We start from the raw sequence: 19,089 nt of genomic DNA, 5'->3' as shown, positions 1-19,089 counted from the left end.
GTGTGTTTGTGTACGAGAGAGTGTGTTTGTGTGTAAGAGAGTGTGTGTGTAAGACAGAGAGTGTGTGAGAGATAGTGTGTGTAAGAGAGTGTTTGTGTGTGTAAGAGAGTGTGTGTGTGTGAGATTGTGTGTGTGTGTGTGTGTAAGAGAGAGTGTGTGAGAGAGTGTGTGTGTAAGAGTGTGTGTGTGTGTGTAAGAGAGTGTGTGTGTGTGTGTGTGTGTGTGTGTGTGTGTGTGAGAGAGTGAGTGTGTGTTTAAGAGAGCGCGCGTGTGTGTGCGAGAGAGTGTGTGTGCGAGAGAGACAGTGTGTGTGTGTAAGAGAGAGAGAAGAGTGTGTGTGTGAGTGTGTGTGTGTGTGTGTAAGAGAGAGAGTCCCAACACGTAATTTTGGATATATGGCATATTTTACTTTCACATTTCTTCATTACAGAGTAAATCTTATTCTAACACAGGTAATGGACAGGTCTTTAACACCGATACATGAGGCTGCAACAGCTAGTGGATACTGCAGACACACACACACACACACACACACACATACATACTCTCTCACACACACACACACACACACACACACACACACACACACACACACACACACAGAATGACTACACTACACAGTTCAACTTCCTGTCTGAATGTCATGTGACCATAGGTTAGAAATGTCTTTAGGCTTCTTTTTTATTATTACCTGCTTACAGCCACACTCTCTCTCACATATACACACACACACACACACTGAGTCCCCTGTGGTTGTAATGGACATGCGGGTGTCTGACATCCTGCCCCCCCCTCCCCCACTGAGTGTGACACCAACATATTTTATTGTTGTTGCAGACATCAGGATCAGCCTGCTGCTGTCATAGGATGTGAGAACTGTCAATCAAAGCTCACAGTAAGGTTAAAGTGGATCGATATCTGTGAGCCTCCATCAGTGAAGTCACAGACAAACTAACGATTTCTCCTTCAGAAGGTTCCTGCTCTGAGGGAGCTACGAAGTGGAAGTGCACAATCTTTGGGGGGTGGGACCTCGCCGTGCTGACCCTTTCTAATTGGTGGATTACAGGTGTGTCTTTTTGATTTAATCTGGAACATTTTAGTGTCCTGAAAAGAAGCTGGTTAGAAAAGTTCCTGGATGGATTAGTGTAGATGAAGCAAAAGGAGAAGGAGAGCAGCTGCACAGAGGGAACTTCACCTGAGTGTCTCACCCCGTCCCCGTCCCCACTGCGTCCACTCTGTGCTGTCCTCTCAACCAGCATGATGGGAATGTCTCAGAAACACAACAGGAACACACCAGCATATATTTACACACTAACACACACACACACACACTGATAACACATGAGTGGACAGATCAGGAGGAAATGTAAAGGAAGGGGGCGGGGCTTAGAGACCGTCCCAACACCTCCAGCTGACTGTCTATGGGAATGTTTGAGGGAAATGAGGGACAGCTGGACCTCAAGGTGTGTGTGTGTGTGTGTATGATCTCTCTGAAAGGAATGTTTTTCTAATGTCTCTCTCTCGCTCTCTCTCTCACACACAGGTGTGGTGTGTATTCACGTCTATGATGAGCACTACAGAGCAGTCAGGATGCAGCAGAATGGGACCCCAGCACAACCCAGAGACACACACACCCTCTGTCTCTCACACACACACACACACACACACACGCTGTCAGAGTGTTGGCCAGCAGCTACACAGGTAAACACCAACAGAAACAAGAAGAAGCATCATGTTAATAAACGAGGGGTCAGGGGAATGACAGAATATGGACACTGCTGCTAGCAGTGGCTGCTTTCCCTTATGTAGGTTACAACTGGTTTACTCAGAGACTCTTCATTGGAGGGAGGGGGAGGGGGGGGGCAGCTGGCTGGTGGGGATGGTGGGAGTCCTGGTCCAGGTCTGGTCTGGACTCTAGAACTGTTCTGCCAGCAGCTCACAGAGACGCTTGGAGACTGAGTCCTTACTGCAGCGCAGAGTCAGACGGTACATCTACACACACACACACACACACACACACAGGAGAAACAGTTAAACAGGACACACACCTGAGAAGGGTCTGACTCTTCAAATGTTTGTATATGTTCATGCAATAATTTAAAATCAGACTAGTCGTTCAAAGTTAGAAACAGTCAAACTGTGAACCTGACTCAGACCATTTGATCTCCATGTTATAAACACTGACATACCGCTCTGCTCCAGGAGGTGGAGCTTTCTGTTCACTGCATATTTACATCAGGGTAGTAGAGCAGCACTATAAGAGCTACAGCATCAACTAGCGGTGGGCAGCTGTATTACAGTTTAAGAACAACGTGACATATAAAAATATGTGTTTAACTTGATTCTGGTGCCGACAAAGATGACATTTAGTCATTTAGTGGACTAAATGCGGACATCCCTAATGTGTGTGTGTGAGTGTGTGTGTGTGTACCTGTGCCTGTGCGTTGGGCTCCAGCCTCAGCAGACAGCCCACCTGTTGGCCCTTAGTCTGAATCACTCCAGCACACACATAATTCTCTGGGTTTGGATCGACGTTGTCCAGCAGGGCCGTTCCTAGTCCCAGCAGCTGCACACACACACACAGCACAAAGACAGGTGAGGTTAATGAGGACGGGTGAGGTTAATGAGGACAGGTGAGGTTAATGAGGACAGGTAAGTTTAATGAGGACGGGTGAGGTTAATGAGGACAGGTGAGGTTAATGAGGACGGGCAAGATTAATGAGGACGGGTGAGGTTAATGAGGACGGGTGAGGTTAATGACAGGGACCGGTGAGGTCAATGAGGACCGGTGAGGTCAATGACGACAGGTGAGATTACCTTAGCCTTCAGGACTTCAGTGTCCATTCCATGACTGGCCTTAAAGATTTTCTGTGCTTCTTGTGTAGGCCTGACGAGAATTTAAAAAGGAGACGTTAATATTAGCAGGGAACACACACACACACGCACGCACACACCCACACACACACACTTACTGGCTGAGCTGTTTCCAGCGTTGGAAAAAGTCCTGGGACGCCATCTCAGTGGGCTGGAAGAACTTGTTAATGGTGACGGGCAGCTTCAGGGTGAGATTCTGCAGAGCTCCACCGTATCTGTTTGAAGGTTGGGTTAGGGTTAGGGAGTGTTTGAGCTGTGTGACTGATACACAGCCTCAGTGTCAGCTCACCTGAACTTGATGTTGAGCAGCGGAGCCTCTGAGAAGTCAGTCAGACACTCGATGTTGAGCACCTGTTGGATCTGAGCTCCACCCTCTACCAGTGGCTCAACTGGTTTGGTCTGAACGTTGAGCTGTAACTGGCTGTCAAGGAGCATCCATACATCACTAATACAAAGACACGCACATACACTCGGACCTACACACACTCTGATGTGAGCACAGTCAGAGGAGTTGATGATATATATTATATATTCACAAACATTAGTCTGCTTTCTACAGGAGGTTCACACACTGTTAATGTACCTGTCACCTGTCACTCTGAAAGGATATGAGACTGCAGCTCTCCAGGACAGCTGACTGTGGTGGTGAAGCTAGCGAACTGAACCGACGTCTTGTTACCGTAGAATAAGTACATCCTCCCTGAGTGAGAGAGAGACACACACACACACACACACACACACACACACACACACACACACACACACACACACACACACACACACACACACACACACACACACACACACACACACACACACACACACACACACACACACACACACACACACACACACACACACACGGAGTCTGATTTATAAAGAGTATGGAGAGAAGAGCCGCTCCAGTCTGAAGAAACCAGGATCATAGCCTAGATCGGCTAACTGCACCAAACAACAGACCACGACCATATGTGGATAAAGCCCAACAGACTCCGCCCCCTCCTGTCATAAAACACTCACCCAGGTTCTGACGGTACTCGGACTTGATGCCGATCTGTAGCAGCTGATTCTCAAACAGAACTCCGTTGTTCTTGCAGACAAACCTGCAGGTGAAACACATCATGGAGTCAGTGACCAATGAGCAGTCAGTTTGATGAATCAATACTCAGCTACATAAAGCATCACCACAGGTATCACAGGTAATTCAGTTTGATGAATCACTACATAAAGCATCATCACAGGTATCACAGGTAATTCAGTTTGAAACTGATTAATGTTTCCCGTTTGATTATTTAAGGATTAAAAAGCAGTTTGTCTGATTAGGTGGGGAACTCTGCAGGAATCAATCAGCCAATCAGAATAGGTTCATTAATCAAAGATGACAGCAGGTGACTCCCCCTACAGGCAACATGCAGCGCTGCAGCCAGTCTCCACACACACACACACACACACACACACACACACACAGAGAAAGCTTACTTGTTGAGAAGTTCATCTGCCTCAGGAAGAGGAGCAGCAGGATCCTCAGAGGGAGGAGCAGAGCTGAGAGGCCACAGGACAGAGGAGGACCACAGGATAGAGGAGGAGGAGGACCAGGAGGAGGACCACAGGATAGAGGAATACATGAAAGAATGTAAAGAAAGGAGGAGGGAGGAGTAACATGAGGAGGAGATCAGAGCGGTTACAGAGAAACACCAGAGAAGGAGGAGGAGGAGGAGGAGGAGGAGAGGATAAAATGCTGAGGTTAGTGAAAGCAGTTAAACATCTTTTCACAGACATGTTCAGTTTCATCATCATCTATCTACATGTTTGTGTCTTTACTGCAGCACACTGAGTCAAACACTAGCTCAACACGTCATTCAATCAGGAGTGATCACCCTGCTGAGCCATGCTCAAACTGAAGACATTAAAGGTGTGTTCCAGTAGGATCACAGACACCACCTGCAGGGGGTGCACTCACAGAGGAGCTTTAAACTATCCTCCCACATTATTAAACATATCTGTAATGTGAAGAACATGTGATGGACCACGAGTGTCACAGTTTAAACTTCAGTATGAATAAAAAGTTAACACTATCGTTACCACGGCAACACAAATCAAAGTCCTAGTCGCCAAACACAGGCTGATTTATGGTTTTTAATTTGCAGAACTGCAGACAGACTCCTTTACCACAACACCTTCCCTGATTGTTGTATTGCATTGTTGTCACGCTAGAGAGGGGGGCGGGGCTTCCTGCCTGGGTGTATGGCCAATGGCTGAGGAGCCAGCATCTTGATGAGCTCAGGCGTGCAGGTTTGCAGGAGGTCTTGGGAGGTTGGATGAGAGACAATTGACTGCTTCCCCGAGTTTATCTTGAGTTATTGTCCCGTGTTTTATGTTAGAATACTGAGCTGTCACTGGAACCGAGCAGAGCGAGTAATTCCAGAGAGTGAATGGTGGTGCCGCAGCAAGGCAGCAACAGGTGAGGTCTGTCTCTCTAGTTTTAGCAGCCGGTCTCAGGTTTGTGTTTGATTTGATTGATATGAAAACAGGGTGATGCATCATTAAGTCAGAATACTGAGTGTGACTTTAAAGAGCACTCAGTGTGAACACACGGGCTGCTTCTCTTCTGTGAGCTGCAGTAAAACATGATCCTAACTTCACACACTGTTCACATGTATGTAGAACATGAAGCTAGATGTTTACAGCAGAGCCATGATGTTTCTATGTCTGTAATAATAATAATAATAATAATAATAATAATAGATGATGACAGTGAAGCAGGAAGCAGCACAACTTCCCTTTGATGTTCCTGAGAGGACGAACAATAAACTGAAAATACAGAAACGACTCAGCTAATTAATAATAAAGCTCTAAGGAGAGCGTAGTCCTTCCCTCATTGGTCAAACAGTTATTTAAAGCTTAAACAAAAGCTCAGTTAGTTTTGAACTTCATTTTGGAGGGAAACGTCTTTTCATCATGTTTTCATCACCAGAGTGTTTAAATGTGTTTGTACATGTTCAGTGTGTGTGTCTTTTATAAATTAAACCAACAACATGTTCATTGAAAGACACACAATCTATCCTACAAACACAACGTGGATCCGCCATGTTTGTAGTTTTCTAACTGTAGTAACATGACTACAGGCCCTTACTCCGAGTCACCAGAACCCTCCACCAATAGGGAGTCAGAGGTCTCGGTGGGCGGTTCCAGATCTCTGTCAATGTCCAATCACGGAAGAGGACAGGAGACGGACACACATTCAAATCAAAACACACACACAAGCGCACACACGCACACACGCACACACACACACACACGCACACACACACACACACACACGCACGCACACACACACACACACACAGGAAAATGGAGAGAAGGGAAGAAGAGAAAAAAGACGAAAGACAGTCACAAACACAGCAAGATAAAAGAACAGACAAGTGTAGCCGACCTGACGACCATGGAGACTGAACGTGTCAGACGGACTTTAACCCCTTCTGTTAGAAGTTTAGGTTATATTAACAGCCTGATAACACCCCCCCCCCACCCCATGACATGATGGGGGGGACTACCTGCAGTCTCTGAGGCGAGCTCAGATTGTGACAGTGAGACAGATGGTGTTGTTATCTTATACAACAAGGAATAAAACAATATGAATGAAGTAGATTTAATATGATTCCTTGAACGCCTCGTTGAGATAACATTCAGGAGGATAAATAAAAGTGTTGTCAGGCTCTGCAGAGGAGCAGTGAGCTGAGGGTCAACGTCTCCAGGTCGACAGGTTCATATTAAACAAAGAGAGAGAAAGACAGAGCCGACAGCAGCACAGACACTTTACACTTAGCTGTATGAGGGCGCCGTCACACTGCCCCCCCCCCCCCCCCCCCCGCCCCAGTCCCCCGCTGGCCTGGACGTCCTGCGGTCACACTGCTGCAGGACAAACCGGGCCTAAGCACGGTTACCTCTTGAACATAACATCTTACCAGCACATGTGTTATGGTTTTATGTTATTATGAAGTGTGTTTACAAACAGACAAAAAAAGAGACGCACATCCAAGTCCGCTGCGGCACATCAGAGAACATGACAGAGAACTGACATTTTATCAGATACAGCCATAAATAAAATCAATAAATAAAAGAGAGGCGCGGTCAGAGAACATGACAGCTTCCTGTCTTTACTCTGAGTCACATACAGACTGAATGAAGGCTGTCCACGTTGTTTACCTGAACTGTACCGTGTCACAGCGTGCCGTACGACACGGAGCGCTCACACTGCTCAAATGAACCCAACTTTAGGGGGGAAGCGTTCTTAGGCACGGTACGGATTGCCAGTGTGACCGCGCCCTTAAACACAAACACACCACAACTGTCTACACACACACACACACACACACAGAGAACAGCACCTGTCAATCAAAGTCAAGGTGCTTCAACAGCTGTGTGTGTGTTGCATATATCTGATGTTTCTGTCTTCAGTGTCTCATCCTGTTCATCAAGAGCGTTTACCTGAGGAAGCCGTCATCGTTCACAGCAGCAGAGACCGCAGCAGGCCCCGCCTCAGAGAACACATCAACCAATAGGCTGCCAGCGCTTGCTGGAGCAGCACCAACAGGAACCGCAGAACGAATCCCGAGGAGGTCAGCTGACGGAGACGGGGTGGACTGAGAGAAAGGAGAGAGAGGTCAGTCGGACCATGACGATAAAACACTTCAGTTAGGCGATACACAGAGAGCGTGCTCACAGCGTTAGAGGACGCCATGGCTGACGTGTCAGGGCCCCGCTCGCCCCCTCCGTTCAGCTCTCCTCCCTCCCTCTTGTTGTCCTCCAGCTCGGTCACAGACACGGCGCCCGGGCCTTTCTTCTTCTTCAGTTTAGCCAGGATGGACGACTCCCTCTCTGGGAATGGAGGCATCTCCTCCAGGACGGTCGCCTGAGGAGACACAGAGACACAGGTGTTCTTTAAGAGCTACAGACACACAGACACACTCACTCACACACTCACACACGCACGCACACGCACGCGCACGCACACACACACACACACACACACACACACACTCACTCACACACTCACTCACACACTCACTCACACACACACACCAGGACGTCAGTGCTGGCAATGGAGGACAGCTTCAGGTACTCCACGGCTCTCTGCTGCAGCTCCACGTCGGAGTTTCGGATCTGGCTGTCGCAGCGCAGCACCTCCTGGATGGTGGCCTTGGTCTCTGGGAACAGGTTGATGAACTTGATGTAGGCGGACAGCAGCAGGGCGCGAGTGGGCACCGAGCACAGGTGGAACTTGGAGTGAAGAAGGTTAAACTGGACCAGGGGGCTGAAACATCAAGCAGGATTATTAGTCATCAATCAGACTTTTAACTTTGTGCTTCAGCAGACAAAAAACACTAACCAACCTGGATCGAGGGTCACCAGCAATAAGATTTCCAAACTCTCCCAGAATGTAGCCTCCAACCTTCACCATGTTCTCATGGCAGGCGGGGGCCTGCAGGGCCTGCAGCAGACAAACACTGATGTTACTGTGTGATAATAAGAGGCGTTATAAAGAGCTGGATCAGACATCAATCAGAGCATTCAGCAAATACTCACTCCTAAAGGCTGATCAATAATACTAATAATAATAATAATAATGATAATAATTAGGGCTGGGCACGTTAACGCGTTATTTTCGCGTTAACTCATTAATTAATTATCGCCGACAATTATTTTATCTCGCATTAACGCAGTTTTTATTATTTATTTTCTTATTGTGGAAGTTTGTTGCTCACTGGCTTTTATTTTGTAAAATTCCATCGTGAGCGAGCCTAGTATGTTGCTTACTGCTGCGGCGCTCACAGGAAGAGGAAACAGTGTTGGCAACTTGGCAAGGGAAAAGCCCTGTCCCGCCAGGACTGATAGTTTGTCCTGCAGGGGGGGGGGACAGGATGTCAGTCTACATGTGAACATTTCAGGCAGTGTCACCTCAAAGACCGTCTTGGCGGCGTAGCCCTGCACGTCATCTCGGTTGATGACGATCTGGATGACACGATACCAAACCTCCTCACTGACGTAGTCTCCAGCGATGCGGATCAGGTTTAGGATGGTGTCCACATACCAGGAGTAATCCACGGCGTACTTCTCTGCCAGGATGGCCACCTTCAGCACCTGGAGGAGGGAAACACATTAAAGCTTATAGTCTGATAACCTTGCAGTCAGATGGTCGCCTCCACGCAGCTCCACCCACCATCTCCTCCCTGATGGAGTAGTCTGCGGTCTCCAGGTAGCTCAGCATCTCAGCTACGATCTGCTTGGCGTTGCTGCGGTCACACATGGCGTAGAGCAGATCAGCCGCTCGCTGCCGAACACTCACGTCCCTCTCAGTCTGCAGAGACAGAGAGCACACCGTTACTGCTTCAACTCAATGATTTGATAAGACAAAGGTAAGGCATGTTCTGTGCACGGGGCGCCACCTTGAGGGCGTTGATGACGGTCTCGATGTGCGTCTTCACAGCTTCATGAGAGAACTCGGAGCTGGCCAGAGTGCACATGCTCTCCAGAGCCAGGTAGCGCAGGTTAGTCTCTCTGTGCTGCAGGAACTGGCCCAGCTGGTTACAGGCTCGCACCAGCAGGTTCGGCTCACTGAGGACCAGAAGACCAGAAAGTCAAATTAAACTCCCCGAGTTAGACGTGTCAACATAAACCTGAGCAAACTGTAAGAGCTGACTTTACATTTAGACTAACAAAGACCACCATGTAGTGAATGAGACACTCTGACATCATCATCATGAGAAGCTGCAGATACTGTGACTCAGCTCAGGATGACTTCATGAAGCACTGCGAGCTGATTGGCTGATATCTCACCTGTCGTAGTGGATGATGAGGGAAATGGCCTCGAACAGGATGGCATTCTTGGCATTGGAGTGCTGAACCTTCTTGGACTTGGGTGGCTCCTGGGCCTTGTTGAGGATGGTCTCCAGACACTCCACCAGACGACCTTTAACAGCGCCATCCTCTGGAGGAGGGTAGCACTGCAGCAGGCGCAGCAGTTTGCAGGAGAGCCACGGTGCAGGGACAAAGTAGTAGGTGTAGTCCTGCAGGTCGGTGGAGGCTGACGACACAATCTGCAGAACAAACAGGGATCAGAAGGAAACCAGTGGAGACTCTGCATCACTAACACTCATTCAGGAAGGATCAGCAGTGTTCTCTCCTAGTGATTGAACAGAGGTCAAGTCATCCACCTGAGAATCTTGAATGTAGTTTATTAGAGCTCTGATTGTATCTTTATTTATTTGTTTATTTAACAGCATGCAGTAAACATGCTTCATATGTTAAGTACAAAGTAGATGCCATGCATAAAGGTTTCTAGCCTTGGCTAATTTGCAACCCCCGTCCCTGGCTAGGCTTTTAGGATTAAAACTGAATCATTAGACTAAAAGAAACATTGATGTTATAAATACAGACATTATATTTGTATGTTAAGCTGCTCTTTGTTACTGTCACTCACCCTGCTGAGACGAGACACGGCCAGGGACACACAGGTCTTAAACTCATCTGGATTCTTCTGACTCAGACAAGTGATGAGAGAGATGGCAGCTGTCACCACACCCTGAAACACACACATCAACATCAACATCATCTTCATCATCATCTTCATCTTCATCTTCATCATCTCTGTTATTTTAGGTCTCAAAGGAAACTTTCATCACGTTGTTCACATGTTGTGTATAACAAAGTGTGCCGGTGTTCTCACCATGTGCTGGTCGTTGAGCAGGTGAACCACACGAGACGTCCACTCCCCCATCAGCACGAGGTCAGGAGAGGTCTTATAGAGCCTCAGCAGACAGAGAGCGGCGGACTGCTTCACGCTGTCCATGGTGTCTCTGCAGGCGTCACATGACCAGCTCAGTCACACATGTGTTTGAGACATGACAGATACAATCAGGAGAGTTCAGACCACTCACCCAGCCACCAGGATCCGGGGGATCTCGCTGGCGAAGGCCTCGGCCATCTCGCGGCTCCCCACGTTGGCGATGCAGTGAAGCGCAAGGCACATGAAGGTGGGGTTACGGCTCGAAAGGTCGTTCTTGATGGCGTTGTTGATGAGACGGATGAGCTCACTGTTACTGTTCACCAGCACGGAGATGAACAGGTAACCCTGGAGGGTTTAAAATCACACACATCAGATACACCTGGGTAATGTAGTCCTTTAACGTTTTAGATTAGACACATCAAGATACACCTGGGTAATGTAGTCCTTTAACGTTTTAGATTAGACACATCAGATACACCTGGGTAATGTAGTCCTTTAACGTTTTAGATTAGACACATGAAGATACACCTGGGTAATGTAGTCCTTTAACATTTTAGATTACAAACATCAAGATACACCTGGGTAATGTAGTCCTTTAACGTTTTAGATTACAAACATCAAGATACACCTTGGTAATGTAGTCCTTTAACGTTTTAGATTAGACACATCAGATACACCTGGGTAATGTAGTCCTTTAACGTTTTAGATTAGACACATGAAGATACACCTGGGTAATGTAGTCCTTTAACATTTTAGATTACAAACATCAAGATACACCTGGGTAATGTAGTCCTTTAACATTTTAGATTAGACACATCAGATACACCTGGGTAATGTAGTCCTTTAACGTTTTAGATTACAAACATCAAGATACACCTTGGTAATGTAGTCCTTTAACATTTTAGATTAGACACATCAGATACACCTGGGTAATGTAGTCCTTTAACGTTTCAGATTAGATACATCAGACACACCTGGGCAATGTAGTCCTTTAACGTTTTAGATTAGACACATCAGATACACCTGGGTAATGTAGTCCTTTAACGTTTTAGATTACAAACATCAAGATACACCTGGGTAATGTAGTCCTTTAACGTTTCAGATTACAAACATCAGATACACCTGGGTAATGTAGTCCTTTAACGTTTTAGATTAGACACATCACTGCTAGTTCACATCTGTGTGTTTGAGTGAGATTAATTATTATAATTCACGAGGACTAAACAAACAGATGGATTATGTTATTGTGATGGTTGATTCAAACTGCCCGACTGACAGATAGCTGCTCCTGCTCCCTCTCTCCTCTCCTGCTCCCTGTCTCCTGCTCTCTCTCTCCTCTCCTGGTCCCTCTCTCCTCTCCTAGTCCCTCTCTCCTCTAATGAAGCCTTTTACTCCTGTCCCTACATTCAGTTGATGGTTTCTATCCTCAGGCCAGTCTTCATGTTAGTGTCCTCACTGAAGGGTCAGAGAATAAAAAGCTTTGTGCTGTGTAAAGTTCCTGACTCAACATTATCCCGCTGACTCAACACTTCCTGTTCCTGAGTCCACCACACAGTGAGGAAACAGGTTCAGCTCTCTGTTCTGCTTTAACATCAACTATGTTCTTCACCTCCCTGTTCTCTACATTTTCAAAACAAAGAAAGCAATCAAGAGGAGCAGGAGGAGGAGGAGGAAGAGGAGGAGGAGGAGGAGGAGGAGAGGAGTGTGACTATGTTCCTCTTGGGGATGATTATGTGGTCTGTTATTTCAGATTCAGGTTTTTTGTTCTTCACGTTTTGTAAAAAAAAAAAAAAGTCAGATTGAAAATGATCGATAGTGTTGGAAAGAACTGAAGCTGACGGTGACGGTCCAATCAGATCCACAGGTCGCTTCTCATTTCAATGTTTCATAAAGATGTCTTTAAAACTATGACATGACGGCGTGCTGACGTGGACTTTAAATACTTCTTTGACACGTTTCAGCTTCAAACCTTCATCAGGAAGTCCAACAGATGAACAGAGAGCCTCTCGTCTCCCCTCATATCAGCTGGACTGTTATACCAACAACATCCAGGTGAAAAAGTTTGTTAAGAAAAGCGAAGACGACTTCACAGATTGTTGTTTCAAACATTAAAGGTGAGTTCAGATAAGAGAACCTGTGACTGAAACTCCATCTCTGACGATGTGAAGCAAACGCCATGAAGCCAACATTTAAAGAGCGAGTCATGTCTGTGTGCAGACCCTGGTCAACAAGTTGAACCTGAACTGTAGTCTGGACCTGAAGCACGGAGTCTGGATGAAGACCAGCACTGAACCAACACAGCGTGATAACACACAGGTCATTGATCCTCCTACAGCCTGGATCACACAGTCTTTCATATTCTGACATCATGATCCCATCATGTGATCAATACGAGCTGCTGATCAAACAGAAGAAACTGTCACATCTCAGATTGTGTTTCCCAGAACTCCTCGTTCTCCAAACCTCCCTGATTGTGTTCACACATCGTCACGGATCGATCCCTGAGCTCTACTTCTCCTGACGACACACACATCGTCAGCACTGAGTTTAAAAACAGACTGATGATGAGCTCATGATGTTAAAGATCAATCGTTAGAGACACACAGGCTTATTAAGCAACATGTGTTAGAGGGGGCGTGGCCTAATTCAAGACAAGGCATTTTTGTTTTGAATAAAAAACCTTGGCTGACTACTAAAACTGTTTGAAGAAGTTTAACATGCTCACGTAAACTGAAAAATAACGAATCATTTGAACACACACATGCACGCGCACACGGCGGTGGACTTACGATCTGCTTCTCGGTGTAGTACTTGTTGGAGCTGAGCAGGTTGACGGCCTCCATGTGTCCGAAGTCGATGTCATGTCCGAGCAGGAAGATGAAGAGCAGCTTGCACACGTACTTCTTCTTGCTGTATCCGTCCAGAGCTTTGTCTCCCTTGAACTTGGAGCGGATGTTGGCCAGCTCTTTATTGATCCGTTTGATCTCGGCTTCCTTACTCTTACCTGAAAGGTAAGACAGGAAGTGACACGTTGTCATCATTTACAATGTGCACAGTCTGAAGACGTGCGTTCAGATATTAAATATGAGACAAAAACATGAAGAAATCTGATCAGAGTCACAACATGTTCAGGGCGCCATAGCTTCAGTCACATGACCAGCGCAGACAGCTGGAGGAGTGGCCTCCTTTGAAAACACTGTAGAACTGCAGCACAGGCTTTTGAATTGAAGATTTGATATAAACGACACGTTAACATCAGCTAAAACCACAGAAGAAGAAATGTTCACACAGACCTTTATTAACTACAGATCTTCACCTCAGAGTGTTTCTGACTCCTCCTCTAGACTCTTAAAGCTCTGCCCCCCTAACCGTCTTCAATTCTCTGATGTTTAGGAGTTTAACCACCAGAGGGGGACTAGAACGGTCTCTGTGACCTCAGGAAGAGTCCAGGTCCAGCACAGGCAGAGTCTCTGGCCCACATTCAAACAACACCTGTGCACAAGTCTGCTTCAGTTTCTGAGACGCAGAGGGAGGAGCAAAGGAAATGTCTCTGTGAGCTCCAGTGAGAGAGGAGAGAGGGTCCAGGGGTCCAGACTACACCGTTACAAAGACCCAACAGACTCTTTTAGAGGATGTTCTGTTGGTTTCTGATCCGAGTGTGTGCGTGCGTGCGTGCGTGTCTTTGTGTGTGTGTGCGCGTGCGTGTGTGTCTTTGTGTGTGCGTGTGTCTTTGTGTGTGTGTGTCTTTGTGTGTGTGTGTGTGTGTGTGTGTCTTTGTGTGTGTGTGTGTGTGCGTGTGTGTCTTTGTGTGTGCGTGTGTGTGTCAGTGGAAGATCAGAGTCTCATAATTTCTATAAACAGAGATAATCATGTTTACATAAAGACTGCTCACATCTCATTCATACGCTGGATTTTCAGCCAACCAGCAACAAGGTGTGGAAGATAAACCAATCAGAGCCAACCACCTGAGCAGGTAACGTGTGAAATAACATTTCACACGGGGGGGGGGGGGGGGGGGGGGGGGGGTGGTTGTGTGTGTGTGTGTGTGTGTGTGTGTGTGTGTGTGTGTGTGTGTGTGTGTGTGTGTGTGTGTGTGTGTGTGTGTGTGTGTGTGTGTGTGTGTGTGTGTGTGTGTGTGTGTGTGTGTGTATCTTACAGGAGTCCCCATCAGGACTCACATAGTGGGGTGGCAGTAGCTCAGTCTGTAGGGACTTGGGACCAGAGGATTGCCGGTTCAAGTCCCGGTGCAGAACAAGTCTGGAAGTTGGTCTGGTCCAGTTCACTTCCTGAGTACTGCCGAGGCACCGAACCCCCACAGAGTGAATCTCCCCTAAACATTATATAATATATATATATATAATATAATGATCACAGAGGAGTTCACACTGAACGTCTTCATCACTCGCCACAGCAGCTGATTATCTACTTCAGGAACTATTCATATTTATTCATGAATAACAAACCTCCATCTACAGCACAGAGAGCACTGAGCAGGGGGGGACGGATTAGACAAATGAAATAAAATAATAATACATCTTAAATCTTTAAAAAAGAAGAGAAGAATCTCGATTTTAAATAAATCGACTTTTTGTCCGACCTCCATCTGACACACACAGACGAGGGGGGGGGGGGGGTCCGGATCCCTCCTATCTCCTTTCACTATCCTCTTCACCTTAACCCCGGGGGAAAACGTCATGAGGTTAAGGAAAGATGTTAGGAGAATTCATAAAGGACTTGGGGAAAGGCGATGGCGCTGCTCTGACAATCCAACCACATTTCCACGAGGCAACGTCATTAATGTGACGGGCCGGCGGAGGTTAATGACGTGAGTCTGCCGTGGTGAAACTACAATGTTCAGAAAATGGACTACTAAAAGATCTAAAAAAACTTTCCCCTTACTGGTGAAATAATCCTGATTACCACGAGGAAGTGAAATAAAAGACATATAGACTACCATCAGCTTCCTGTCCACTCTTACATCAACATCAGAATAAATATGATGAAAGATATACATAATGTTTATCTGCACAAAGCATTCTGAAGTGAATGAAACTTCATCTGGATAAAAACATCCCTTACATGATCTGTGTCACTTTACGATCATCGTTAGTTTTCGTGAGCGGTCAGATGAGCGACTCGCTTTAAATGTTGCGGCCGCAAAGAATTGTGGGTCAGCCTATCTCATCTCCTTTGGTAAAGGATGGTCCAGTGTCTCCTAAAGGAGGTTATAAAGGAAGCATTGACCCACCTTTCCTTAACTTTTAGAGAATTCAAACGGCTCTTATCACTGAAACACTTCGGGGTCATTTCACTCAGTGAGGAACCTTTCAGACGCACCCAACATGCTGATACCATGACCTCTACATAACCTCTAGTTTGACCTTGTTAAGGATGTTTGCAGGGGTCAAAGTCAGGAGGAGGTAATAAAATAACACATTTAATATCACATACTGCAAAGAGTTGAAATAGATGGTAAATAAACTAAATGAGTTTCTTCTCTGACAGTAAATATGATTTTTAAGAATATACAGATGTGTCAGATCTGTGACATCACGATTATTTATTAAATTTGATATGATTCTGATATAAATCTAATGATATCAACCCCTGTTCGTTACAACGGCAACAACAGTAGAAGTCCTGTAGAGCCCTGATGTTGGATTAATGACTGGTACACTCTGAATGGAACAGAGACGTTTTAGTTTTCCTCATGATGAATCCTTCCTCTCCTCCTCACCTGGCCGATCCGACAGGTGACCATTTTAAATCTTTGGTGTTTTTAAATCAACTCAATATTTAAATAAAGAAGACTTTAGAGTTTTAAACACAAGACGTCGAACATATTAACTGCATTAATACATGACAATTATATAAACACACACACACACACAGGACCATACACATGTGTACACACACACACACAGGACCATACACATGTACACACACACACAAGATCATACACATGTACACACACACACACACACACAAGATCATACACATGCACACACACACACACACACACACACACACACACACACACAAGATCATACACATGTACACACACACACACACAAGATCATACACATGTACACACACACACACAAGATCATACACATGTACACACACACACACACACACGCGCGCGCGCACACACACACACACACACACACACACACACAGGACCATACACATGTACACACACACAGGACCATACACGTGTACACACACACACAAATATGTTTATATTCTGTTCTGGACCGGAAGCCCAGAAGATATTTCAGAATAAGAGTAAAATGTGTCGTTGAGATGTTTGTGGTTATTATCAGTGTGACCGATGTGACAGTGTCACCGTATTTACGGTACAGTTACCGACAACACGTGAGGAACTACTGATTTCTACATTAGTGTGAATTTGACGGCTCGTAGGAGAATCAGGGAGACCTGTAGTAGTGCCGTGATGACGTCACTTCACTACGGTTCGTGATGTTAATGACAGCAGTTATAACATGAAGGAGGGGGGGGGGGGGTGTAACGGCGTTAAATGAGACTTACAGTTTCTGATGTCCGAGATGAAAACCGCTAATCCGCGCATCCCGTCTCCCTTCGATACAGCCGGCATGTTGGCAGCTTGGTGTTTGCTCTCCGGCCTGATCCGTTACCGTGAACCGACGGTCAGCTCCTCTCTCCGGCCTGATCCGTTACCGTGAACCGACGGTCAGATCTCCTGACTGCAAAGGGCCAACCTGACGCTGGTATCAGCCCTATGAGTGCCTGTTAGCTCCCGGCTCGGTGTGACGGTGTGTCGGTGGGTGGCTAGCTCCGTTAGCTCGTAGCAGATTAGCTGGATGTCGGTGGTTAAACCCGCAGAGGGAGAAGTTATCCCGGTTAACTGGCTCGTTTCCGCTGCTATGACCAGCTAACGTTATTTCATTCAATCCTTCTCGGGCTAACGTTAGCAGCTCCGCGCTCACCTGTAGTATTGATTCAGGTGTAAAGACACTCCGTGGATGTTTCTAGAATCGGTCAGATCCGTTAATGAAAATAACGTCCGATGATTTAACGTTAAGTTACTTCGAGTCACGCACCGTAAAGCTAGCTCCACAGCTAGCTAGCTAGCTGGCCAGCGATATCATTCAAATGGTTGGAAACATCACCGGCTGACCGGAAACACTCAGCTGACAGAGTTACCTGCCGATCATCGATATGACATTAAACACCTGTTCTGTTTAAACCTGATAAATGAAATGTCCGGTCCGCACTAATTCTGCCTCCGCGGCTCGGTAAGGCTCGTGACACAAGAACCTACAGCGGGACCGCGCGCCACGTACCCGGGCACGCGTACGCTCCTTTCCAGCCCTGCGCTGATTGGCTGAGCTGGAGCTGAACCGTTATCAGAGAGAGGAGAGCTGGGATAAACAACGGACGCAGATTAGTATGAACGTAGACAGGTCCAGGTGATATCGGATTTCCATTTCAGATGCTTCTCTGTTAACATGCACCTAACAGCTGAAGGTGTCTTTGACTTTATCTGACGTCATAAAGGGGGGGGGGGGGGGGGGGGGGGGGGGTTTGGGACTACTCAGGGCCCCGATGAAGGAAGAGGAGGCTGTTATTGGTCCTGAAATAAATCTCTAGTTTTAGTTTGGATGAGTTTCTCTGAGTCTGAACAGAGTGAAGAATAATTTACTTTATCCATCACTGTAGGGTCCCCTAACCCTCTGCTTCTCACACTATATAATACACACAGACACAAACCTGTGGACGTGCAGTTATAGAGAGATGTCAGGGGCCTACACATGGAGCACGCTGTGTCTGTTTGGGATTCGGTGCAATGCCTTGCTCCAGGGCACCTCGGCAGTACTCAGGAAGTGACCTGTCGTCTCTGCAGCTCCCAGACCAACTTCCATACTTTGTTCCACATCGGGAGCTACTGCTGCAATAAATGCACATTTTACATTTTACAAACTCCATTTATCCCTTTTCTTCTTCTTATCCGAGGTCGGGTGACAGAGACTGAAGGTGAAGCTTTGTTATAGCATGAACATTGTTTTTTATTAAACACGGGTCATGTTTTTAAATGCTTTCTACAATCAAAGTGACCCTGACAGCTTTAAAGAGAGAACGATCAACCATAAATCAAAATCAAATTAACTGAAACATTTCAAACATTTTCTGCTTCCAGCTTCTTTGATGTTATTATGATTTAGTGAATTTAAAATCAGTTTTCTGAATATTGACTTGAAAAGAAGACGTTGGTGACTTGAATGAACTAAACTTTCTGTCAGTCCATACACTGAACAGATCCACTGATTATAAGAATAATAAGAATGATGTATTAGACTTTAAGCACTTTTCTAAGTACTCAAAGACGCTCAACAAAGAACACCAACAAAACAGAACAGTGAAAACAGATCAAAGAAGAAGTCATA

The 19,089-nt window shown here is 46.2% G+C and overlaps 1 protein-coding gene across 4 annotated transcripts; it reads right to left on the bottom strand.

Annotated features, from left to right (window-relative positions):
- Positions 1-385: 385 nt before the first annotated feature.
- Positions 386-17,987, bottom strand: ap2a1 (adaptor related protein complex 2 subunit alpha 1). 4 transcript variants are annotated; one of them, XR_009665791.1, is made up of 23 exons: positions 17,213-17,987; positions 13,450-13,664; positions 10,812-11,005; positions 10,601-10,730; positions 10,355-10,456; positions 9,712-9,971; positions 9,321-9,489; positions 9,095-9,232; positions 8,833-9,015; positions 8,268-8,365; positions 7,957-8,188; positions 7,598-7,786; positions 7,363-7,517; positions 6,008-6,070; positions 4,354-4,416; positions 3,895-3,977; positions 3,486-3,574; positions 3,164-3,288; positions 2,973-3,089; positions 2,818-2,887; positions 2,432-2,566; positions 538-1,992; positions 386-505 (listed from the first exon to the last, which is right to left on the bottom strand). XR_009665791.1 is itself a non-coding variant. In XM_061027195.1 (22 exons), the coding sequence occupies exons 1-22, from the start codon at positions 17,277-17,279 to the stop codon at positions 1,915-1,917; spliced, it is 2,955 nt and encodes a 984-aa protein (XP_060883178.1). In that variant the 5' UTR covers positions 17,280-17,987; the 3' UTR covers positions 386-1,914. The 4 variants fall into 4 exon arrangements, 3 of the variants coding, with proteins under 3 accessions (XP_060883178.1, XP_060883180.1, XP_060883181.1); XM_061027195.1 differs by having other exon boundaries at positions 386-1,992; XM_061027197.1 differs by lacking the exon at positions 6,008-6,070 and having other exon boundaries at positions 386-1,992.
- Between the last annotated feature and the right edge of the window lie 1,102 nt (positions 17,988-19,089).

Source organism: Labrus mixtus, chromosome 20, assembly GCF_963584025.1.
Source record: "Labrus mixtus chromosome 20, fLabMix1.1, whole genome shotgun sequence".
NCBI lineage: Eukaryota > Metazoa > Chordata > Actinopteri > Labriformes > Labridae > Labrus > Labrus mixtus.
The sequence above is the reverse complement of the archived record's forward strand: the minus strand, read 5'-3'. Positions and strand labels throughout refer to the sequence as shown.